Source organism: Amblyraja radiata, chromosome 6 (assembly GCF_010909765.2).
Source record: "Amblyraja radiata isolate CabotCenter1 chromosome 6, sAmbRad1.1.pri, whole genome shotgun sequence".
Classification (NCBI taxonomy): Eukaryota; Metazoa; Chordata; class Chondrichthyes; order Rajiformes; family Rajidae; genus Amblyraja; species Amblyraja radiata.
In genome coordinates, this window is record NC_045961.1 from 92003526 (window position 1) to 92030474 (window position 26949).

General features: G+C 44.1%; 1 protein-coding gene across 1 annotated transcript in view; it reads left to right on the top strand.

Moving 5' to 3' along the window:
- mgat4a (alpha-1,3-mannosyl-glycoprotein 4-beta-N-acetylglucosaminyltransferase A) overlaps positions 1-26949 on the top strand; it is a 273579-nt gene that overhangs the window by 184903 nt on the left and 61727 nt on the right. The window contains exons 8-9 of the mRNA XM_033023224.1: positions 9456-9570; positions 21942-22072. Coding sequence (XP_032879115.1) covers positions 9456-9570; positions 21942-22072 — 246 coding nt within the window. The remainder of the gene's footprint in view (positions 1-9455; positions 9571-21941; positions 22073-26949) is intronic.

Below are 26949 nucleotides of genomic sequence, written 5' to 3' on the forward strand. Positions count from 1 at the left end.
CTCCGTACGGACTGCACCCATAGTCAAGATCGAACCCGGGTCTGTGACGCTGTGAGGCAACAACTTTACTGCTGCGCCACAGTGCCGCCCCGAAGTACTATGTTGGAGCGTGGGTCTACTGCACAGTGGTTACCTTCACAAGACCAATTCAACCCCTTCTTTCCACTGCGTCAATCCACTATTATCAAGCACAGCAAGAATTCACCTTGATGGTAGGCTCACTTTAGGTAAACCATATTGATTCTGGCACAACACTTGGATTAATGTTTAAATTGATAAAACGTGCAATGTTTCCTCACAAGCTTGTTATTGAACACGTTTGACACAGGCACACGAGCAGAGATTGGGACGAGACAAGACCAAGCTTGAGGATAAAGAAAGTTTTAAGAAGCATCTTGTAATAATAATAATGGATGGGATTTATATAGCGCCTTTCTAATACTCAAGGCGCTTGTAGTGGGGGAGGAGGAGGATGGAGGGATTTTGGATCTTTTATTTATATAGTTTAGTTTATTGTCACGTATACCGAGGTACAGTGAAAAGATCTGTTGTCGCGTGCTGCCCAGTCGACGGAAAGACTATAAATAATGACAATCAGTGGTCAGTAAAAGAGTGGAGCAATTGTAATGAATGATTACAGACCAGCGCTCAGAGCGTCGCCTGGCTTGGACGCCATCTTGCTCGAAGGATAGTTGATAGTGGAAGGGTAGTATTTTAATGTCAAGAAAATGACCCAAAGGACTTCACAGAAGTCTTATCATAAGGTCATAAGGGATAGGAGTAGAATTAGGTCATTCGGCCCATCTAGTCTACTCTGCCATTCAATCATGGCTGATCTATGTCTCCTAAACCCTTTCTCCTGCATTCTCCCCATAACCTCTGTCCCCTGTACTAATCAAGAATCTATCTATCTCTGCCTTAAAAATATCCACTGACTTAGCCTCCACAGCCTTCTGTGGCAAAGGATTCCACAGATTCACCGCCCTCTGACTAAAGACATTTTTCCATCTACTTCCTAAAAGAACATCCTTTAATTCTGAGGCTATGACCTCTGGTCCTAGACTCTCCCACTTATCAAAAACAGTCCTAGATACCGAAGACTGGATGAAAGAGGGGATTTTAAGAGATAAAATAAATGTTTTGATGGAATCCCAAGTTTGAAGGTATATGTAGCTTAAGAGATATCATCAGCAAGCCAGATGAAATAATTTGAGAATTTATGTCTTTGCTATCCTTTGAGATGATACTGAGAGCAATAATAATTTCCATCTAGTGAACAATTCATAGAAAATGTGGCTGTGCTATTAATCACAGGGTAAATATTTCAAGAGAGAGTTAGATTTAGCTCAGGGCTAAAGGAAATAAGGGATATAGGGAAAAAGCAGGAACGGAGTAATGATTTTGTATGATCTGTCATGATTGTATTGAATGGTGCTGGCTCAAAGGGCCGAATGGCCTACTCCTGCACCTATTTTCTATGTTTTTATGCATATATAGAAAATTCTCTGTGCTTTGGTAAGCTGAAAGAGGACAGAATATTGAAAATTAACATGATGTTTCCTCCTGTCTTGAGTTGGAATTGTATTATCATTCTTTTGTCATCACTGGGTCAAAACTCGACAGTGAAGGTACCTTCATGCAAAGTACTTGTGTGGTATAAGTTGGCGTTTCAAGAGGGCAGCATACTATAAGTTCATAAGTGATAGGAGCAGAATTAGGCCATTTGACCCCTCGTCTACTCCACTATTCAATCATCACTGATCTATATTTCCTTCACACATTTGGAAAGCTGTGATGGGTTCGGTCAAAGTCAGCATGGATTTATGAAGGGGAAATCATGTTTGACTAATCTGGATTTTTTTTTGAGGATGTAGCAAGTAGAATGGATAAGGGAGAGCCAGTGGATGTGGTGTATCTGGACTTTCAAAAAACCTTCGACAAGGTCCCACACAAGAAATTAATTTGCAAAATTAGAGCACATGGTATTTGGGGATAGGGTATTGACATGGATAGAGAACTGGTTAGCAGACAGGAAGCAAAGAGTAGGATTAACAGGTCCTAAAGTATGAGTAGGATTAACAGAATGGCAAACAGTGACTAGTGGGGTGCAGCAAGGTTCAGTGCTATGACCCCAGTTATTTACAATATCTATTAACGATTTAGATGAGGTAATTAAATGTAGTACCCTGTATCTCCAAGTTTGTGGATGACACAAAGCTGGGTGGCAGTGTGAACTGCGATGAGGATGCGATGAACCTGTTCTCAAACAACAATCATAGTTGTATGTATATATATGTCTGTAGGTATTATGGGAAATTGCCTAGGGTAGTATTATTATTATTAATTAATTGATTTTTAAACATGGTAGAAGTGTTGGGGAAAAGGGGTGAGATTTAAATAAGTTATTCTTCTTCTCACTCCTTTTCGAGCTTGTACAGACACATTGGAACTTTGCTTTTGTTCTTTTCATTGCTTTGTAAATATTGATTGTAATGTCCAATTGTTTGATAATTTCGATTTTGTTACTATTAATGTCTTTAATGTCTTTACTTGTTCGGAATAAATAAATAAATAAAAATAAAAAATAAAATATGAGACTGCAGGATGACTTGAATAAGTTGGGTGAGTGGACAGATGCATGGCAGATGCAGTATAATGTGGGTAAATATGAGGTTATCCACTTTGGTGGCAAGAACACGAAGGCTATTATCTGAATGGTGTCAGATCAGGAAAAGGGGAGGTGCAACGAGATCTGGGTGTTCTTGTACATCAGTCATTGAAAGTAAGCATGTAGGTACAGCAGGCAGTGAAGAAAGCTAATGGCATGTTGCCGTTCATAGCAAGAGGATTTGAGTATAGGAGCAAGGAGGTCCTACTGCAGCTGTACAGGGCCCTGGTGAGACCTCACCTGGAGAATTGTGTGCAGTTTTGGTCTCCTACTTTGAGGAAGGACGTTCTTGCTATTGAGGGAGTGCAGTGTAGGTTCACCAGGTTAATTCCCGGGATGGCGGGACTGACATATGATGAAAGAATGGATTGGTTGGGCTTATACTCACTGGAATTTAGAAGGATGAGAGGGTATCTTTTCTAAGCATATAAAATTCTAAAGGGATTGGATAGGCTAGATGCAGGAAAAATGTTCCCGATGTTGAGGGAGTCCAGAACCAGGGGTCACAGTTTTAGAATAAGGGGTAGGCCATTTAGGACTGAGATGAGGAAAAATGTTTTCACCCAGAGAGTTGTGAATCTGTGGAATTCTCTGCTACGGAAGGCAGCGGAGGCCAATTCACTGGATGTGTTTAAGAGAGAGTTGGATTTAGCTCTTAGGGCTAATGGAATCAAGGTATATGGGGAGAAAGCAGGAACGGGGTACTGATTTTGGATGATCAGCCATGATCATATTGAATGGCGGTGCTGGCCCGAAGGGCCGAATGGCCTACGCCTGCACCTATTTTCCATGTTTCTATCCCCATTCTCCTGCACTCCGTAACCCCTGACACCCATACTAATCAAGAAACTATCTGGTCCGCCTTAAAAATATTCATTCACAGAAGGCCTCCTCAGCAATGAAATCCGCAGATTCACCACCCTCTGACTTTACATCCTGAAAAATAAAAAAAATAAACATCTGTGTGTTTAGCATGAGACCTGCCTCGACATTCAATAGTAAAACTAGTTTGTAAAAGTCTTAACACTGAGTAGAGACTATCTCATACTGGCCAATACTCACTGATAATACTTAACTGTTAATACACAGAAGGCTAATGGATAATTTTAAGGTGGGGAATGATAAATTCTTGATCAGTACAGATGTCAGGAGTTATGGGGAGAAGGTAGGAGAATGGGGTTGAGGGGAAAGATAGATCTGCCATGATTAAATGGCGGGGTAGACTATGGGCCGAATGGCCTAATTCTGCTCCTGCAACTTATGAAATTTAGTGTAAAGCAAATGTCATGGTTTTGCGGAAATCTTCCACACGGACCTCATTCACCGTGTAGGACAAGGACAGAGCATGTATGGGGGCCATCACCTTCATGTTGCTCAGTAAGCTATGCATCATCTATACTGGGGAAAACATTGCTGATCTTTCATTGTTCCCGAGTGACAGTGCTGGCGATCCCTGCTCCGTGGCACTCCTGATGCATCTTGCCCGGACACTTGCTTCACAGGGCAGCTCATCACCACATAAACCAAGGGTGGATAGGGATGGACATTAATTCTGGCCTTAAGGGCCTGTCGCACCAGCATGCGATTGCATGCGTCTAGCGCGACCAAACGTGGTCGCTTGAGGCGTACGGCCTCGCGGGGCCGGTCCCACTTCGATCGGCGGAGGCGTATGGAGTTGTGCGGAGCTGGTCCCGACATTCCACGGGGCTCCAAAAATCTTGCACTGTTCGAAAATTCCGCACGTCAACGGACTGTCTCGACGGCGTACGCAGCGTCTTGACGGCGTATGCCTAGCGCGTGACGTTGCGCGATGACATCACCCCCCCGGCGTGCTGTTGCGCGATGATGTCACCACTCTACGCCGTGCGACATCCAAATTCAGTCGGCCCGCCTTGGTGAGTTTGACGTAAATTACGTCACGCGCGAACTTTGCGCGTACTTTGCGTGTACTTAGCGCGTACTTACCGCGATCCTAGCGTGAACTCAGCGCGAACTCCGCTTCTGTTTGGTCGCGCTAGACGCATGCAATCGCGTGCTGGTGGGACAGGCCCTTTACCGCTAATGCCTACGCCCACCAAATGAATTTTAGAAAATGCCAGCTTGTAAACCAGACATGAGAGTCTAGCATTGGAGACCTAGGAGTCAAAGAGCGCATTGAAGCAGTCTTATCTGCTTCGATCAAGGTCTTGTCAACATGCAAGGGATGTTTTGTGGGTGACACTGTGAGTGCTCCTCATGTCAGCCAATTTCCAACCAGAAATGCTATAACAGTGGCATTCAATGCTATTACTATGTTTACATTCCCCAACATCAACATTCTGGACCTCACCATTGGCAGCAGACAGCTTTTATACACTGTGGCTGTTAGATTAGTTTAAGGATCAGTCTGTAGCTGTGTGACATCTCCCGTTACTCCAGAGTAGTCAACAGTGTTTAATTGTTATGTCCCTACAATAGAACAATGGAAGTCTCACTTGCAGCAAATTAACTGGCTATAAAAGCATACACACCCACATAATGTACAATATTTTTTTTAAATTCAATAAATTTGTAATAGTGCGAAACAAATGAAGTCATTCGTGCAACCAAAGACAATCATAGAAGTTCATAGTTGCTGAGGTTAGTGTTATGTGATGTTCAAGAACCTGATGGTATTGGAAAGAAGCTATTCTTGAATAGGTTATTTCTTAAAAGGAACAGCACCTCATATTTCTCTTGGGTAGTTTACACCCCAGGGGTATGAACATTGACTTCTCTAACTTCAGATAGCCCTTGCTTTCTTTCTCCATCCACTCCCCCTTCCTAGTTCTCCCACTGGTCTTAAGGGCCTGTCCCACTTGCATGCGATTGCATGCGTTTGGCGCGACCAAACGTGGTCGCTTTAGGCGTACGGGCACCGTATGGCCGCGCGGGGCCGGTCCCACTTAGAAGCGTGGAGTTGTGCGGGGCTGGTCCCGACATCGCGCGGGGCTCCGAAAATCTGATAGTGTCCAAAATCTTTGCGTGCCAACGGCCTGTCGGCACGCAAGCGCATTGCGGTCGTACACAGCGCCTTGATGGTGTATGCAGCGTCTTGATGGCGTATGCAGCGTCTTGACAGCGTAAGCCTAGCACGTGGTGATAAAGGGCCTGTCCCACTTGGTCGTCATTCGCGCGCCATTTACGCGACCTGCTAGCGTGTGGGTAGCGCGTGGGTGGCGCGGGACGAGCGCATGGAGTGGTGTGGCGTGGCGTGGAGGAGTGCGGACGTCCTCCTGCACTAAATCTTCGCGCGCCACCGGCCTGTCGCGTTACTGACGGCCAAAGTGGGACAGGCCCATAAGGCCAATGAGCACGTCTGACCTTGGAGTTGTTATGGAGCTCTTGTGGCTGGGCCTTCTCGTGAGGCTGCTAGCAAGTCGTCAGCAGTAACAGGCTGCATGCAAAACCAACGTGGGCGTGAAGGCGCCACACCAACATCCGCAGTTCTTTCCTACACGGCTATTCTTGGATCTGGGTTTCAGGGTCCTGTACCTTATTTCTGATGGTAGGAGCAAAATGAGAGTTTGGCCAGGGTGGTGTAGGTCTATGGTTTTATAGGCTGCCTTTTTGAGACGTTGCCTCTCATAGATCCTTCCGATGGTGGGGAGTACCAATGACCGACTGGGCAGTGTCGGCCACCCAGGGTAATCTTATTTGTTCCTGGGTGTTCAAGTTGCTGAACCAGGCCACGATGCAACCAGTCGATATGCTCTCCACTGTATACCTGCAGAGGTTCAACAGAGTATTTGTCCGACAATTCCATATCTACTGAATCTTTAAGAGGCGTTGATGAGCTTCCTTTATGATTGCGCCAATGTGCTGGACCCAGGACAGAGCTTCAAAGAGATTAGTTTAGTTTAAAGATACAGTGCGGATACAGGCCCCGTCGGCCCACTGAGTCCGTGACGCCAGCGATCCCAGCACATTAATATAAGCCTGCACACACACTAGGGACAGTTTACACGTATACCAAGTATACAAACCCAAACCAATTAACCTACAAACCTGTACGTCTTGTGGGAGGAAACCGAAGAGAACCCACGCGGTCACAGGGAGAGCGTGCAAACTCCGTACAAACAGCACCCATTGTCGGGAAAGTACCCGGATCTGTGGCACTGTAAGCACTCTAAGGCAGTAACTCTACCGCTGCACTGCCGTGCTGCCCTGAAAGAGTCTTGCCCCTTCCCAAAGGATTGAGTCAGCAGTGTATTTGAATGGCACTGCAGCTGAAGTGACTTGCAAGAGCCTCACCCCCACAGAGCCTGCTAGACTGAAGGCAATCCGTCACCATACATAATCGGTCTGTCCATCACCGGTGTAACAATGTGTACCAACTGCACAATTGTGACATTTTATTTAGTACACAAGTCATCCTAACTTGTTGTGAATGAGACCAAGAGAGATTTACGAGTATTGACTGAACGATCTAATTTATTCCTAATAAGGCAGCTGATCAGCTGTGGACAGCAATACAATCGCACTTCACTATTACATCTCACTAACTCATTTGTCATTGATTCTGTCTTTTCCTTTTAAAAAAACATGTACCAATAGTTTGCGCTCCAGATGCCATTGTAACTGTGGTTAATTTCCAGGCTCAGTCTCATTAATTAGCTTAATTGTACAGTAACTCTGGCATGTTCTGTACATGATTAATTACAACATTCTCCCCCAAGGGCCATTTAAAAAAAGGTTTAGCCAAGCCTTGGGCTTTCTTGCTGGAGGGACAGAATTAAAGCATAAGATAAAAAAATCACACTAATCTCGTATCGAATGCAGATGGTAGATCCTTGTGTTGCTATTAAGGATGCAGAGATATTGGAGAGGGCGCAGAAACCAATTTACGAGGATGTACAATAAATGTAAGAACATACCCACAAGGAAAAGGAGCAGCACAGAGTGGAGGCAGAGGAGTCTTAACAAAGAGCATGGAAGGAAAAAGGAATGTATATGGTGTCTTTATAATCTCTGGCCTTCGAAAAGCATTTCACAATCATTTTAGTCCTGTTAAAGACTTGTAACACAGAGATGAGTTACAGCCAATTGGAACATGCATTGAGCTGCTGTCTCACAGCATGAGAGACCCGCGCTCGACCCTCATCTCGGGTGCTGTCTGTGTGGAGTTTGCACGTTCTGCCTGTAACCACCAGGTTTCTGCCAGATGCTCTGGTTTCCTCCCACATCCCAAAGATTTGTGGGTTTATAGGTTAGTTGGCCTCTGTAAATTGTCCCTCGTATGTAGGGAGTGCATGAAAAAGTGGGATAACACAAAACTAGTGCGAACTAGTGATTGATGGTCGGCGCGGACTCAGTGGATGAAGAGCCTGCTTCCAAGCTGAATCAAAAAAAAATTTAAATGACCAGGCCAGGATTGAGGGATTTAAAATTGAGTGAACAGAACTAACATAGGAGTGTTTCCTCTTGTGGTGAAGCTTAAGATTGGAGTCACTAGATTAGTCACAGGTTAATCAGAAGATTCGGGTCTGAAAAAGGGTCTCGACTTGAAACGTCACCCATTCCTTCTCTCCAGAGATGCTGTCTCGCTGAGTTATATCCAGCTTTTTGTGTCTATTTGAACAAGATAGGTCTTTATTCTTTGGAGTGCAGAAGGTTAAGGGGGGACTTGATAGAGGTCTTTAAAATTATGAGAGGGATAGACAGAGTTGACGTGGATAAGCTTTTTTCCATTGAGAGTAGGGAAGATTCAAACAAGAGGACATGATTTGAGAATTAAGGGACAAAGGTTTAGGGGCAACATGAGGGGGAAACTTCTTTACTCAGAGAGTGGTAGCTGTGTGGAATGAGCTTCCAGTGGAAGTGGTGAAGGCAGGTTCGTTTTTATCATTTAAAAATGAATTGGATAGGTATATGGATGGGAAAGGAATGGAGGGTTATGGTCTGAGTGCAGATGGATGGGACTAGGTGAGAGTAAGTGTTCGGCACGGACTAGAAGGGCCGAGATGGCCTGGTTCCGTGCTGTAATTGTTATATGTTATATGTTATATATCTTCATCGTAATCAGAAGAAATCCTATTTACCATGAGAAAGCTGGTATGGAACTTGCTACCATGGGAAATGGATGGGCTGTATTAAGGAAAAGTTAGTGAATTATCTGAGAAGGAGAAGGATTGTGCTGATGGCAGTAAATAAAGTTGCCATGGTATATACACGTCTGAAACACTGTCTATGCTTCATCTAAATGTTTAGTACAGTAATAATCTTCTTAATGGCCAATATATTCTGAATCATAGGTAGACACAAAGTGTTGGAGTAACTCAGCAGGACAGGAAGCATCTCTGGAGAGAAGTAATGGGTGACGTTTTGAGTCGAGACCCTTCTTCAGACTGCTGAATTCATACTTCTGAATCATTATCTGTTGTCATCCTATATATAGATTTGTGTTGCTAATTGGTTAATGCAGGATAGCTGATCATCTTGAAAGCTCTGGATGAAAGCTTAGCCCATCCCAGTCAAACTGCTCCAGCTCCCCACTTTTCATATCAAGACTGATCTCCTCCAAGCTGCTCGCATCCCCTTCATTATTCTGCCTCTGGATATACTGAGATATAAATAGTTCCACTGCAGTTGCATTCAGCCCTAAGAGAAAGCCAGCAAAGATTTTAATTGTTGTGCGTGTAGATGCTGTTTTGAGGTTTTGCCCAACATTGTCTTTGTTTTCTCATGCTCCCGCAAGTTGTGCTTTTGAGGCACGATGCATTGCACTTGAGGCAATACAGAGCTAATTCTTTGTTGTGCTTCTCTACAGCTTGAAGACGACATAGTTGCCAAAGATCATTACTTCAGCACCATGAAAAACTTTGCACTTCAACTTTCCTCAGAAGACTGGATGATTCTGGAGTTCTCGCAGTTGGGGTTTATAGGTAAAAGGGAACTCTTTGATGCTGAAGCACAGCTGGTAATGCCTGCACATTTTAACATGAAAGTCAACCAGAAGAGGTGCCACAGTAACCAGTCATCAATAATAAAACCACAATGGCATACAATCATTTGTTAGCATTCATAGTTATTTTAATTGAAGCAAGTATCATTTTTAGAGCACTGTTTCAGACTGCACAATTCACACCTCTGTAAATGTGCAAGGAACAACTTGCCATTGTGCTAATTATTTATTCTCTAGCCACAGATTTCTCTAATATTTTTCCTTGCTCACCTTGAGACCCTTGTCCCTGCTCTTTGTTTCAAATCATTCCATAGGGGTTCCATCTTCAGCCATGTACGCATACCTCACTGATGCAGACTCTTGACCTGAAACGTCACCTATCCATGTTCCCCAGAGATACATTGGTGAGACCAAGCGTAGGCTTGCCGGTCGTTTCGCCGAAACACCTCCGCTCGGTCCGCATTAACCAACCTGACCTCCCGGTGGCTCAGCACTTCAACTCCCCCTCCTATTCCGTATCCGACCACTTTGTCCTGGGTCTCCTCCATGGCCAGAGTGAGCACCACCGGAAATTGGAGGAACAGCACCTCATATTCCGCTTGGGGAGTCTGCATCCTGGGGGCATGAACATTGAATTCTCACAATTCTGTTATCCCTTGCTGTCTCCTCCCCTTCCTAGCTCTCCCTCAGCCCTTGGGCTCCTCCTCCTTTTTCCTTTCTTCTCCCCGCCTCCCCCCACCCCTCATCAGTCTGAAGAAGGGGTTCGGCCCGAAACGTTGCCTATTTCCTTCGCTCCATAGATGCTGCTGCACCCGCTGAGTTTCTCCGGCATTTTTGTGTACCTTCGATTTTCCAGCATCTGCAGTTCCTTCTTAAACATACTGCCTGACCCCTCTGGTTACTCCAGCACTTTGCGTCTTTTCATTGATTACAGTGTTCTGTTCAAAGCCCTACTTCCTCTGGTTCTTTTGTCTCTCCTCTCCCTTCTCCTCACTCCACAGCATTGCCAATTTGCTCTGTCTAATTGTTTACCCCTGAACAAGAAGCATCGACATATTTTTCCATAGTTGTAGTTATGTAAATATAACAGTAACTATACATACAGTTGGAAAACATTTTTTTTCTCTCTCACTGAATATCTTAAACAAAATACTGCAGGCACTTTGTGACTTTACACATTTTAATGAATACACCACTGCCAGATGTTTGAATTTGCATACAGAAGTCCGAGACAGAATTGGGCTATTTAGCCACTCAGCAAGCTGATTTGTGATCCAATTCATACGCCAGCCATTGCCCCATTTATAATAATACCTCAGGTAAAAATAAACACATTTAAGGTTGACTGTCGACTAAGCTTTAATTATTCTTTAGTGGAAGAGAATTCAATGATTCTACCATAGGTACACAAAAATGCTGGAGAAACTCAGCGGGTGCAGCAGCATCTATGGAGCGAAGGAGATAGGCAACATTTCGGGCCGAAACCCTTCTTCACACTCTATTCTTCAATGATTCTTCAGACATTCTTCAATGATTCTACCATCCTCCACACATAGAAACCTTTCCTAATGAAAGGTCTGATTCAATTTTTTTTAATGTGCCATCTAGTATTGTGTTCCCCAACACCCAATGGAAAAGGATTCTCTCCATTTACTTATGTTTCCCTTAAAACTTTGAAAATATTGATCAGACCACCTCTAAACTTCATGAATTACAGTGAACTCAATGTTACTTTTCGCAAGTTTGTCGTAATTTTTTTCGTGTAATTTAGATGCCGCTCTCAGCAACCAACTGTACACTCATTTCAATGCCAAACTATTCTACCTAAGGAGTCATAGAGCCATGCAGCACAGAAACAGGCCTTTCGGCCCAACTCACCCACGCTAACCAGTGTGCCCCATCTAAGCTAGCCCTATTTACCCACATTTGGCCCACATCCCTATAAAAGGTAAATCATGTCTGACGAATCTTATAGAATTTTTCGAGGATGTAACTAGTAGCGTGGATAGGGGAGAACCAGTGGATGTGGTGTATCTGGACTTCCAGAAGGCTTTCGACAAGGACCCACATAAGAGATTAGTTTACAAACTTAAAGCACACGACATTGGGGGTTCAGTATTGATGTGGATAGAGAACTGGCTGGCAAACAGGAAGCAAAGAGTAGGAGTAAACGGGTCCTTTTCACAATGGCAGGCAGTGACTAGTGGGGTACCGCAAGGCTCAGTGCTGGGACCCCAGCTATTTACAATATATATTAATTATCTGGATGAGGGAATTGAAGGCAATATCTCCAAGTTTGCGGATGACACTAAGCTGGGGGGCAGTGTTAGCTGTGAGGAGGATGCTAGGAGACTGCAAGGTGACTTGGATAGGCTGGGTGAGTGGGCAAATGTTTGGCAGATGCAGTATAATGTGGATAAATGTGAGGTTATCCATTTTGGTGGCAAAAACAGGAAAGCAGACTATTATCTAAATGGTGGCCGACTAGGAAAAGGGGAGATGCAGCGAGACCTGGGTGTCATGGTACACCAGTCATTGAAAGTGGGCATGCAGGTGCAGCAGGCAGTGAAGAAAGCGAATGGTATGTTAGCTTTCATAGCAAAAGGATTTGAGTACAGGGGCAGGGAGGTTCTACTGCAGTTGTACAGGGTCTTGGTGAGACCACACCTGGAGTATTGCGTACAGTTTTGGTCTCCAAATCTGAGGAAGGACATTATTGCCATAGAAGGAGTGCAGAGAAGGTTCACCAGACTGATTCCTGGGATGTCAGGACTGTCTTATGAAGAAAGACTGGATAGACTTGGTTTATACTCTCTAGAATTTAGGAGATTGAGAGGGGATCTTATAGAAACTTACAAAATTCTTAAGGGGTTGGACAGGCTAGATGCAGGAAAATTGCTCCCGATGTTGGGGAAGTCCAGGACAAGGGGTCACAGGTTAAGGATAAGGGGGAAATCCTTTAAAACCGAGATGAGAAGAACTTTTTTCACACAGAGAGTGGTGAATCTCTGGAACTCCCTGCCACAGAGGGTAGTCGAGGCCAGTTTATTGGCTATATTTAAGAGGGAGTTAGATGTGGCCCTTGTGGCTAAGGGGATCAGAGGGTATGGAGAGAAGGCAGGTACGGGATACTGAGTTGGATGATCAGCCATGATCATATTGAATGGCGGTGCAGGCTCGAAGGGCCGAATGGCCTACTCCTGCACCTAATTTCTATGTTTCTATGTTTCTAATCTTTCGTATCCATGTGCCTGTCCAAGTGTATTTTAAATGATGGTGTTCCCAGAATTGTGAATGGAATTTTGGTGTATTCTGACCAGAGCTTTGTAGCAGAACATTTATTCTCTGCTCTCCATTATTTTCAGTATTAACCATGACCTGTTAAATGATTTATGTACGTGAACCTACTAAGTCTCTTTATCAACCCGAAACGTCACCCATTCCTTTTCTCCAGAGATGCTGCCTGTCCCGCTGAGTTACTTCAGCTTTTTGTGTCTATATTTGGTTTAAACCAGCATTTGCAGTTCCTCCCTACACAGTTCCCTTTGTACTCCTGGTTTCTCACTATTTAAAAATTCTCAAGTTGTACGTATTTTTTGTTTCATTGGTGGTTTGCATTTTGCACAATCCTCAAAACGGGATACAAAATAAAATAGTAAGTAATGCTTTGAGCCGCAGGCTAATTGCCCATGTAAATAACTCTTCCAAACGACAGACAATTTTCTTATCGTGTCCACATATCCATGCTGCATTTCTGAAGACCAGACATGGATATTACTTTTTACCAAATATCGAGACGGTGGATTCATTACCAGTGACCTTGACCTATAGTGCCATTTGTAGAAAAGTGAGTAGGTCACCTGTGTAACCTGCTCATTAAAATAGTATTAAAAACATTGATGATCTAAGAGAGGCCTGTGCAAGTCTTCAGCCATGACCACATTGAATGGCAGTGCGAAGAGAGGCCTGTGACTTATTGTATGAAGTATAATTGCTAAACACAGCAATCAAGATTTTTTTTTCACCAACATAGAGCAGCACAGCGCAGGAATAGGCACTTTTGTCCACAATGTCCACGGCAAACATCATTAGGGGGGGACCTCAATAAAACTTACAGAATCGTGAAAGGCTTGGATAGAGTGGATGTGGAGAGGATGTTTCCACCAGTGGGAGAGTCTAGGACTAGAGATCATAGCCTCAGAATTAAAGGATGTTCTTTTAGAAAGGAGATGAGGAGGAATTTCTTTAGTCAGAGCGTGGTAAATCTATGGAATTCTTTGCCACAGAAGGCTGTGGAGGCCAAGTCAGTGGATATATTTAAGGCAGAGATAGATTAGTACTGGTGTCTGAGGTTATGGGGAGAAGGCAGGAGAATAGGGTTAGGAGGGAGAGATAGATCCTCCATGATTGAATGGCCAAGTAGATTTGATGGGCCAAATTGCCTAATTCTGTTACTATCACATGATCTTATGATACCAAGCTAAGTTCATCTTAATCTGCTTGCACATGATCCATATCTCTCCATTCCATCATACCCATGTGCCATATAACCATATAACCATATAACAATTACAGCACGGAAACAGGCCATCTCGGCCCTACAAGTCCGCGCCGAACAACTTTTTTCCCTTAGTCCCACCTGCCTGCACTCATACCATAACCCTCCATTCCCTTCTCATCCATATGCCTATCCAATTTATTCTTAAATGATACCAACGAACCTGCCGCCACCACTTCCACTGGAAGCTCATTCCACACCGCTACCACTCTCTGAGTAAAGAAGTTCCCCCTCATGTCACCCCTAAACTTCTGTCCCTTAATTCTGAAGTCATGTCCTCTTGTTTGAATCTTCCCTATTCTCAAAGGGAAAAGCTTGATCACATCAACTCTGTCTATCCCTCTCATCATTTTAAAGACCTCTATCAAGTCCCCCCTTAACCTTCTGCGCTCCAGAGAATAAAGACCTAACTTATTCAACCTATCTCTGTAACTTAGTTGTTGAAACCCAGGCAACATTCTAGTAAATCTCCTCTGTACTCTCTCTATTTTGTTGACATCCTTCCTATAATTGGGCGACCAAAATTGTACACCATACTCCAGATTTGGTCTCACCAATGCCTTGTACAATTTTAACATTACATCCCAGCTTCTATACTCAGCCCATTTAAAAGCCTCTAAAAAATGTCACCACCACAACATTTAGCAGCATATTCCAAGCACTCACCACTTTGTTTAAAAAAACCTGCTCAAAACATCACCTTTAAAGACACAAAGTGCTGGAGTAGCTCAGCGGGTCAAGCAACGTATCTGCAGAAAATGGACAGGTGACGTTTTGGGTCGGGACCCTTCTTCAGATGGAAGGTCCCGACCTGCAACGTCACCTATCCATTTTCTCCAGAGATGTTGCCTGACCCGCTGAGTTACTCCAGCACTTTGTGTCAATCTTTGATATAAACCAGTATCTGCAGTTCCATCATATAACATCTCCTTTAAACTTTGCTCCTCTTACCTTAAAGCCCTGCCCTGTAGTCCTTGACATTTCTACCCTGGGGGAAAAGGTCTTGACCTCTTACCCAAGAACCAGGTAGGGCTGGAAACACTCAGGCAACAACAGAGCAAGAGAAACAGAGTTATTAATGTTTTAAGTCAAGGAAAAAGCCTCCCCTGCAGAACATGTATTTCAGATTTCCAACATACGTTTCTGAGATTTTGACAACATAGACATGTATCCATTTTGATTTGCATTAGAATTGAAGGGCACTAGTTATGAGTGCTGTTTTGTGCCTCTGGTTCATGTCTGTTAAATTAAACAGGCAAATGAACGATGACTGAGCAGGGCAGGCATTAACAAAGCCCTTTGTTCTCCGCTGGATGCAGTTTAAAAAACTTCTAAACTTTGCCTCAAAGAATGATTAAGTGGAGGTTTGGGGTGACTGACTATCGACAATAGGTGCAGGAGTAGGCCATTCGGCACTTCGAGCCAGCACTGCCATTCAATGTTATCATGGCTGAAGACTTGCACAGCACCACACTTATGAGTATGTGTCAACGGCTTAACCCCGCCTGGTGTTGCTAGATTGTAAGAAGACATTTCTTGAGCCAGAGGGTGGTGAATCTGTGGAATTAATTGCACAGTGTCCACGGCAAACATCATTAGGGGGGGACCTCAATAAAACTTACAGAATCGTGAAAGGCTTGGATAGAGTGGATATGGAGAGGATGTTTCCACCAGTGGGGGAATCTAGGACCAGATATCATAACCTCAGAATTAAAGGATGTTCTTTTAGAAAGGAGATGAGGAGGAATTTCTGTGGAAGACAAGATATTGGGTATTTTTAAAGTAGAGATTGATAGGTTCTTGATTAGTCATGTTATGGGGAGAAGGCAGGAGAAATAGATCAGCCAGGATCAAATGGCGGAGCAAGACTCGATGGGCCGAATGGCCTAATTCTGCTCCTATGTCTTATGGTTAAAAAATATATCGAGTGAACTGAATTTGGCAACTGAAAAGGGAAATTTTACTGTCAACAAGCCTTCATTGTGATAGGGGGAGGGTTCCTTGTACATGTACACAATTATAAGATACATCACGTTAATAACATGTATTTGTGGTTAATTTCCAATGCCCACCAGGATAGAATGAGCATTGTGCATTATATTTCCCCCCCATGTTTTAAAAAGGGAAAAAAACAATCAGCGATTACAACTACAAGAAAGCAATTTGATATTATGTTCTTGAGGGAGCGTTCTGTATTTCCCCCACTCACTCTGTATTTAATGAGATTGTGGCTGAGGGAATAAATGGCAGAGTGCCAAGAGCAGCACTGTTTTCAGTTGCCTGGGTCTTTAATGTAATTAACTGTACTTTAGATGTGAAGTAACATTCAACCAGCGTTGAGAAGCTCGGGTAGCAGCATTACACAGTTAAATGTAGTCCAAGATCCCAGCTGCACAACAGATCGCTTCTACAGACTGGGTCTGAAATAGGGGCCCGATCCGAAAGGTCGCCTATTCATGACCTCCAGAGATGATGCCTGATTTGAAGGACTGGATCTTGACCCAAAACGTCACCCATTCCTTCTATCCCAAGATGCTGCCTGTCCCGTTGAGTTACTCCAGCGTTTTGTGTCTATCATGCCTGACTTGCTGAGTTACTCCAGCGTTTTGTGTCTTGGGTTAGTTTGGTTTAGAGATACAGCGTGAAAACAAGCCCTTCGGTTCACCGAGTCCGTGCCGACCAATGATCATCTGTACACTAATAGCTTTATCCGACACACTTGGGATCATTTACAGAAGTCAATTGAGCTACAAACCTGCACGTCTTTGGAATGTGGGAGGAAACCGGAGCACCTGGAGAAAACCCACATGGTCACAAAGAGAATGTACAAACTCTGTACAGGCAGTACCCATAGTCAGGATCGAACATGGGTCTATGACGCTTTAAGGCAAAAACTCTACCGGGGCACCACTGTCTTTTTTAAGCTGCGTTTAAACATTACCTTGCTCAGGTGGAAGAATTGAAATGCATGCAAGTTGCGGTGGTTACCTAATAGATCCCCACTGATGGAGGTGGAAAATACAAGGGCGGCACGGTGGTAGAGTTGCGGCCTTACAGCGCTTGCAGCACCGGAGACCCCGGTTCGATCCCGACTACGGGTGCCATCTGCACGGAGTTTGTACGTTCTCCCCCGTGACCCCGTGGGTTTTCTCCAAGATCTTCGGTTTCCTCCCACACTCCAACGTACAGGTTTATAGGGTAATTGTCTTGGTATAAATGTAAATTGACCCTAGTGTGAGTAGGATAGTGTTAATATGCTGGATTGCTGGTCTCAGTGGGCCGAGGCCTGTTTCCGCGCTTTGTCTAAAACTAAAAAAACTAAACTAAATAGGAGGACTGAGACATTCAAATGTAAAGGAATTTTCTTCTGTGGTAAGTCATAATTACTATCAATCAACCTCTTTGACCCTGAGAATTTAATTTTATAAATGTGCAATACAGTTCATTCAGAATTTAATTAGTGTTGGTGCTCCAATTTCTGTAAATATATTCTGCCTTTTATCCCTCCTCCTCTCTAATCACATCTGCCTTTCCTTACATTTATATTGCTTTTGTGCATACATAAGAATTAATTTATCATGCAAAAATGAAGTATTGCAGATGCTGAAAATCTGACATGAGTGGCTTCTGTGAACATGAAAACTGAGTTAACATTTCAGGTCGATGATCTTTTTTCAGATTAGGTTATAGAGTCCTAAAGTGATACAGTGTGGAAACAGGCCCTTTGGCCCAACTCGCTCATTCTGGCCAACAATGTCCCAGCCACCCTAGTCCCACTTGTCTGCGTTTGGTCCATATCCCTCCAAACCTGTCCTATCCATGTACCTGTCTAACTATTTCTTAAATAATGGGATAGTCCCAGCCTTAACTACCTCCTCTGGTAGTTTGTCCCATACGCTACCCTTTGTGTCCCATTCACACCCTTTGTGTGAAAACGTTACCCCTCAGGTTCCTATTAAATCTTTTCCCCTTCACCTTGAACCTATGTCCTCTGGTCCTCAATTCCCCTACTCTGGGCAAAAGATTCTGTGCATCTATCCGATCTATTCCTCTCATGATTTTGTATGCCTCTATAAGATCTCCCCTCATCCTCCTGCGCTCCTTGGAATAAAGACCCAGCCTACTCAATCTCTCCCTATAGCTCACACCCTCTAGTCCTGGCAACATCCTCGTAAAACTTTATGGAACCCTTTCAAGCTTGACAATACCTTTCCTATAACATGGTGCTTGACCTTCAAGGAACCATGTACCTGTACTCCTAGACCCCTCTGGTCTACAACACTACCCAGAGGCCTACCATTTACTGTGCAGGTCTTGCCCTTGTTCGACATCCCAAAATGCAACACCTCACACTTCTCTGTATTAAATTCCATCAACCACTCCTCCGCCCACCTGGCCAATCGATCCAGATCCTGCTGTAATCATTCACAACCATCTTCACTATCTGCAAAACCACTAACTTTAGTATCATCAGCAAACTTGCTAATCTTGCCCTTTATGTTCTCATCCAAAGCATTGATGTAGATGACAAACAGTAACGGGCCCAGCACCGAACCCTGAGGCACATCACTAGCCACAGGCATTCAGTCTGAGAAGCAACCTTCCACCATCACCCTCTGCTTCCTTCCATGGAGACAATTTGTTATCTATGCAGCTATCTCTCCTTGGATCCCATGTGATCTAACCTTCCAGAGCAGCCTACCATGTGGAACCTTGTCGAGCGCCTTACTGAAGTCCATGTACACGATGAAAGGTCATTGAATTAAAATGTTAACTCTGCTTCTTTCTCCATACTTGCTTCTTGACGTGCTGAAAGTTCCCAGCATTTTCTTGTTTATTTCTAATTTATGCTTTATAGATTAGACTATGTGGCTCCATAAGGATCCATCAGTTTTATTGATACGCTGATGCTTTCCCTGTTGTGCGGGTGGCACAGAGGTGCAGCTGGTTGCGTTGCTGCCTCACAGCGTCAGGGACCCGGGTTCGATCCTGACCTCGGGTGTTGTCTGTGTGAAGTTTGCACGTTCTCCCTGTGGCTGGGTGGTTTTCCTCCGGGTGTTTCGGTTTCCTCCCACATCCCAAAGACATGCGTGTTTGTAGGTTAATTGGCCTCGGTAAATTGCCCCTTGTGTGCAGGGAGTGGCTGAGAATATGGGATAAGATAGGACTACTGCGAATAGGAGTTGGTCAGTGTGGACTTGGTGGGCGGAAAGGCCTGTTTCCATGCTGGATCTCTTTTAATTAATAAAAACTTACAAATCCTTGGCAGACATTACTTGCTGGATAAGGGCAGGTTTCCTATTGAGACTCCGCAAAGAGCCATGGACAAGCATTTGTGGTTGTTCCTTCACTGTGGATTTGAGCTCTAGGGAAAGGTTGGGCAGGCTAGGACTTTGTTCCAGAGCACATGAGGTTGAGAAGTGAACTTATAGAGGTGTATAAAAACATGAGGGGAGTTGATTGGGTGAATTGGTTTAAGGTGAGAGAGGAAAGATTTAATAGGAACTTGAGGGGCAACTTTTTTACTCAGCGTGTGGTAGATGTTGTCTGGAATAAGTAGCCAGAGGAGATAGTTGAGGCAGGTACGATTACATCATTTAAAAGATACTTAAACAGCTACATGGATAGGAAAGGTTTGGAGAGATATGGGTTAAATGCAGGCAAATGGGACAAAGTTATTTTGGGCATCTTAGGTTGAAGGGCTTGTTTCTGTACTGAATGACCCTATGACTCTTATCAGTCGCTTTCAACAACCCAATGTAGCAGAATAAGCAATTGAGCCCAGCTCACACTATAAAGGTCATTTAGGAAATGCATCCCCGAGCATAAGTCATTTTCACCAAAAGTTGGACAATAATAAAACCAATAAAGTGAGTCCTTGTGTTCTTCCTATAATGAGATGTCCAACATAAATGATTGCCGCTGTAAAGGAGATTGGTACAGTGGAGCATGTAATCACTGAGAGTGACTTACACAGAAACCAATAACGCTCAGTTCAAGATAAAAGCTCAGTTGGCCTCATTGACCCAGTCTATCCTTGATTAGAACAGAGATGAGTACAGCACAGGAACAGACCCTGCAGCCCACGACTGTCTGTGTTGAGCATGTTGCCGACTTAAACTAATTCCCACTGCCTGCATGTGATCCATATCCCTCCATTCCCGGCATATTCATGAGTCTACCTAAAAGCCTCTTAAATTCAAGAGTTTAATACAAGGGATTCTTAAGGTGTTGGACAGGCTAGATGCAGGAAGATTGTTCCTGATGTCGGGGAAGTCCAGGACAAGGAGTCACAGTTTAAGGATAAAGGGGAAATCCTTTAGGACCGAGATGAGAAAAACATTTTTCACACGGAGAGTGGTGAATCTCTGGAACTCTCTGCCACAGAAGGTAGTTGAGGCCAGTTCATTGGCTATATTTAAGAGGGAGTTAGATGTGGCCCTTGTGGCTAAAGGGATCAGGGGGTATGGAGAGAAGGCAGGTACAGGATACTGAGTTGGATGATCAGCCATGATCATATTTAATGGCGGTGCAGGCTCGAAGGGCCGAATGGCCTACTCCTGCACCTATTTTCTATGTTTCTATGATCCTAATGGACAGAATTTAAACAAGAATGTAAGAACATCTTTTGTTCTGGTAGACGGAACGTGCCAAATTCCTTTGTAGGAATTCAAATCCAAATTCACTCCTGGTGTTGCTTTTCTGTTCAATGCCTCTCTGAATAATGATGCCGGCCATCTTTTTACAATCGATTCTACTTGCATTCCCACAATACATGTTCTTTCCAAAATGTACTGCTTTCTGTTAACGACAGTGAAACTATGATAGCCAGCATCTGCTCATTTGCCTTCCTGACTGCACTCCTGCAACAGTCTTCTGCGGGTTGGTAATTTGATATTTCAATGAGCGTTAACATTCCTCCTGTGTGAAATCATTTGCATGAATTGAAACGAAAAAATGTTCCAGCAACAATCCTTGGAGAATATCTCCAACCACAATCCATAAAACCAAATACATTTACCAATTACCTTGTATACTCCAGATATTCCCCGATCCCTGCAGCTTAATTCTCTTTCATAACAGAACTGAGTCAGTTTCAAAAAACAGTCATCCAGCATGGGAACAGGCCCTTTGGCCAAACTTGCCCTTGCCGACTAGTTGCCCCATCACACCTGCACTCATTTGGCCCATATCCCTTGAAATGGTTACTATGCATGTACATGTAGAGTTTAGTTATTGTAGATAGCTTATGTTTTTAACCATATAACCATATAACAATTACAGCACGGAAACAGGCCATCTTGGCCCTCCAAGTCCGTGCCGAACACTTATTCTCCCCTAGTCCCATCTACCTGCACTCAGACCATAACCCTCCATCCTTTCCCGTCCATATACCTATCCAATTTATTTTTAAATGATAAAATCAAACCTGCCACCACCACTTCCACTGGAAGCTCATTCCACACAGCTACCACTCTCTGAGTAAAGAAGTTCCCCCTCATGTTACCCCTAAACCTTTGTGAGCAGTTTGTATAATTCTTAACATTGCTGATTGCAGCAACTTCAAGTGGACAAGTTCATAGGGAATTAAGAATTTAGGATTCTGTAGCATTACAGCAACATATATTTGGCCTTTAGAAAAAGTATTAAAATCTCAGTTTTTTGTGATTGCTTCGAATATGAGCCATGTAGTTTCAGGCATTTTTATTAGTGAAGATCGTGCACATTCTATGCCAATAATTGTAAACTTCCAATAATTGCAGTTGCTAATATTTTATCTTTTACTACCCAAGGTAAGATGTTCCAGTCTCCTGATTTGAACCTTATTGTGGAGTTCATCCTGATGTTCCACAAGGAGAAGCCAATCGACTGGCTTTTAGACCACATCCTCTGGGTAAAGGTTTGCAACCCTGAAAAAGACGCGGTAAGTGTGGAACTGGGATTTGCTAAAAGCTCCGGTTTGCTCCATTATATTTTATTGTGCCACAAAATGTCTGCAGTGGACTGCATATACAAAAAGAGTTAAATTGTTCTTAAAATAGACGCAAAGTGCCGGAGTAACTCAGCGGGTCAGGCAGCATCACTGGAGTAAAAGGACAGGGACAGTTCAGTTTAGTTTATTGTCACGTGTACCAAGGTACAGTGAAAAGTTTTCGTTGCGCGCTAACCAGTCAGCGGAAAGACAATACACGATTACAATCAAGCCACTTAGTGCATAGATACATGATAAGGGAGTAGCGTTTAGTGCAAGGTAAAGCCAGTAAAGTCCGACCACAGATAATCTGAGGGTCACCAATGAGGTAGATATCAGTTCAGGGCTCCTCTCTGGTTCGGGACCCTTCTTCAGGCTGATTGTTCTGACTTCAAATTGTTCTTAATAACAATGGGTCATCATGAACAAAGTTGAGCTGAAGAGCCTGTTTTTCAGTGCTGTGTGACTCTATGCCTTTCCATGTCTCTAATGCATTAATCTGCTATAATTAGAGAGCCGTTAATGTATTTTTCTTAATTGGATGCAAATTGCAGTCATGGCAGTGTAGTGGATAAATTAGAGGCTCAGATTGTTCCTCGGGTGACAGTGAGTTCAAATCTCTCCACGGCCACTGGGCAATTTAAATTTGGGTCATTATCTGCAATGCAAAGCCAGTCTCAGTGAAGGTAACCTCGAAACTACTAGCTCATGTGAAAACACTTACTCTTTACTCTCAGTCTGAAGAAGGGTTTCGGCCCGAAACGTTGCCTATTTCCTTCGCTCCATAGATGCTGCTGCACCCGCAGAGTTTCTCCAGCTTTTTTGTGTACCTTACTCTTTACTGATGTTCTTCAGTGAAGGAAATGTGCCATCTGTCCACCGGCCAACCCTAAATGTGTCCACTGAACTACAGCAATGTGGTTTAACATAGAAACGAAACTATACGATGTGATACAATGCTATTATCTGAATGGTGGCCGATTAGGAAAAAGGGGAGATGCAACGAGACCTGGGTGTCATGGTACGCCAGTCATTGAAAGTAGGCATGCAGGTGCGGCAGGCAGTGAAGAAAGCAAATGGTATGTTCGCATTCATAGCAAAAGGATTTGAGTATAAGAGCAGGGAGGTTCTACTGCAGTTGTACAGGGTCTTGGTGAGACCACACCTGAAGTATTGCGTACAGTTTTGGTCTCCAAATCTGAGGAAAGACATTCTTGCCATAGAGGGAGTACAGAGAAGGTTCACCAGACTGATTCCTGGGATGTCAGGACTTTCATATGAAGAAAGACTGGATAGACTCGACTTGTACTCGCTAGAATTTAGGAGGTAGTTGAGGCCAGTTCATTGGCTATATTTAAGAGGGAGTTAGATGTGGCCCTTGTGGCTAAATGTATCAGGGGGTATGGAGAAAAGGCAGGTACGGGATACTGAGTTGGATGATCAGCCATGATCATATTGAATGGCGGTGCAGGCTCGAAGGGTCGAATGGCCTACTCCTGCACCTATTTTCTATGTTTCTATGTTTCTATGATATAATTTTATTTATCATAGGAGGGAAATTGATCTGCCGACAGTCATCAAACACAAGATACATGAAACATGAAATTAAAATGACGAGTGGAAAGGATTGGGGGTGTGCAGAGATTTGGGGAGGGAGTGGAGGGGGGGGGGGGGGGGGGTGAATGGGGAGTAAGTCTACCCCCAAACAGAAGGGGGAGGAGTTGTACAGTTTCATAGCCACTGGGAAGAAGGAACTCTTGGGGCCTTCTGTACTGCATCTTGGTGGAACCAGTCTGTTGCTGAAGGTGCTCCTCAGGTTGACTAGTGTGTCATGGAGGAGGTCAGCTGTATTGTCCAGGATGCTCCGCAGTTTGAGGAGCATCCTCCCCTCCAAGACCACCTCCCATGACCGGTACAGCACAGGGATGGATTCCTCTGCCCACACTGTTTGTGCTGACCATGATGCCATGTTAAACTAACCTCATCTGCCTGTACATGACCCATAGAGTCATACAGTGTGGAACCAGGTCAATTTGCCCGCCCTGACCAACATGCCCCATCTACACTTGTCCCACCATCCTGTGTTTGGCCCATATTTCTCTAAACCTAAGATAGACACAAAGCACTGGAGTAACTCAGAGGGTCAGGCAGCATATCTGGAGAAAAGGAATAGGTGACATTTTGGGTCTAAACCTTTCTTCAGACTGAAAGATAGACGTGCGGGGACAGGAGGCGAGAAATGGCCAGAATAAAATAGGGGCAGCAACAGATACCTCGGGAAGGGTGGAGTCTATAATGGCCCATTGTTGGCTGGGGAAGGTGTGCTATTGACAGGGATACAAGGATGCGAACGGTGGAACGACTTGGATGCGATCAGTGCAACCAGCATATGCAGTTCCTTCCTACCACGCAGCATCTGCAGTTCCTTCCTACACGTTCTTTTTTAAACCATCCACATATACTGTCCAAATGTTTTTTTTTAATTGCCTCCTCCAGCAGCTTGTTCCATATATCTGAGGAAAGACATTCTTGCCATAGAGGGAATACAGAGAAGGTTCACCAGGCTGATTCCTGAGATGTCAGGACTTTCGTATGAAGAAAGGCTGGATAGACTCGGCTTGTACTCGCTAGAATTTAGAAGATTGAGGGGGGATCGTATAGAAACTTACAAAATACTTAAGGGGTTGGACAGGCTAGATGCAGGAAGATTGTTCCCGATGTTGGGGAAGTCCAGAACAAGGGGTCACAGTTTAAGGATAAAGGGGAAATCTTTTAGGACTGAGATATGTGAAAAGAAAGAGATTAGTTAAAACAAATGTAGGTCCCTTGCAGTCAGAAACGGGTGAGTTGATCATGGGGAACAAGGATATGGCGGACCAATTGAACCAACTACTTTGGTTCCGTCTTCACTAAGGAAGACATAAATAATCTGCCGGAAATAGCAGGGGACCGCGGGTCAAAGGAGTTGGAGGAATTGAGTGAAATCCAGGTTAGCCGGGAAGTGGTGTTGGGTAAATTAAATGGAGTAAAGGCCGATAAATCCCCAGGGCCAGATAGGCTGCATCCCAGAGTACTTAAGGAAGTAGCTCCAGAAATAGTGGATGCATTAGTAATAATCTTTCAAAACTCTTTAGATTCTGGAGTAGTTCCTGAGGATTGGCGGGTAGCAAACGTAACCCCACTTTTTAAGAAGGGAGGGAGAGAGAAAACGGGGAATTACAGACCAGTTAGTCTAACATCGGTAGTGGGGAAACTGCTAGAGTCAGTTATTAAAGATGGGATAGCAGCACATTTGGAAAGTGGTGAAATCATTGGACAAAGTCAGCATGGATTTACAAAAGGTAAATCATGTCTGACGAATCTTATAGAATTTTTCGAGGATGTAACTAGTAGCGTGGATAGGGGAGAACCAGTGGATGTGGTGTATCTGGACTTCCAGAAGGCTTTCGACAAGGTCCCACATAAGAGATTAGTTTACAAACTTAAAGCACACGGCATTGGGGGTTCAGTATTGATGTGGATAGAGAACTGGCTGGCAAACAGGAAGCAAAGAGTAGGAGTAAACGGGTCCTTTTCACAATGGCAGGCAGTGACTAGTGGGGTACCGCAAGGCTCAGTGCTGGGACCCCAGCTATTTACAATATATATTAATGATCTGGATGAGGGAATTGAAGGCAATATCTCCAAGTTTGCGGATGACACTAAGCTGGGGGGCAGTGTTAGCTGTGAGGAGGATGCTAGGAGACTGCAAGGTGACTTGGATAGGCTGGGTGAGTGGGTAAATGTTTGGCAGATGCAGTATAATGTGGATAAATGTGAGGTTATCCATTTTGGTGGCAAAAACAGGAAAGCAGACTATTATCTAAATGGTGGCCGACTAGGAAAAGGGGAGATGCAGCGAGACCTGGGTGTCATGGTACACCAGTCATTGAAAGCAGGCATGCAGGTGCAGCAGGCAGTGAAGAAAGCGAATGGTATGTTAGCTTTCATAGCAAAAGGATTTGAGTATAGGAGCAGGGAGGTTCTACTGCAGTTGTACAGGGTCTTGGTGAGACCACACCTGGAGTATTGCGTACAGTTTTGGTCTCCAAATCTGAGGAAGAACATTATTGCCATAGAGGGAGTGCAGAGAAGGTTCACCAGACTGATTCCTGGGATGTCAGGACTGTCTTATGAAGAAAGACTGGATAGACTTGGTTTATACTCTCTAGAATTTAGGAGATTGAGAGGGGATCTTATAGAAACTTACAAAATTCTTAAGGGGTTGGACAGGCTAGATGCAGGAAGATTGCTCCCGATGTTGGGGAAGTCCAGGACAAGGGGTCACAGCTTAAGGATAAGGGGGAAATCCTTTAAAACCGAGATGAGAAGAACTTTTTTCACACAGAGAGTGGTGAATCTCTGGAACTCCCTGCCACAGAGGGTAGTCGAGGCCAGTTCATTGGCTATATTTAAGAGGGAGTTAGATGTGGCCCTTGTGGCTAAGGGGATCAGAGGGTATGGAGAGAAGGCAGGTACGGGATACTGAGTTGGATGATCAGCCATGATCATATTGAATGGCGGTGCAGGCTCGAAGGGCCGAATGACCTACTCCTGCACCTAATTTCTATGTTTCTATGTTTCTATGAGAAAAACATTTTTTACACAGAGAGTGGTGAATCTCTGGAATTCCCTGCCACAGAATGTAGTTGAGGTCAGTTCATTGGCTATATTTAAGAGGGAGTTAGATGTGGCCCTTGTGGCTATAGGGATCAGGGGGTATGGAGGGAAAGCAGGTATGGGATACTGAGTTGGATGATCAGCCATGATCATATTGAATGGCGGTGCAG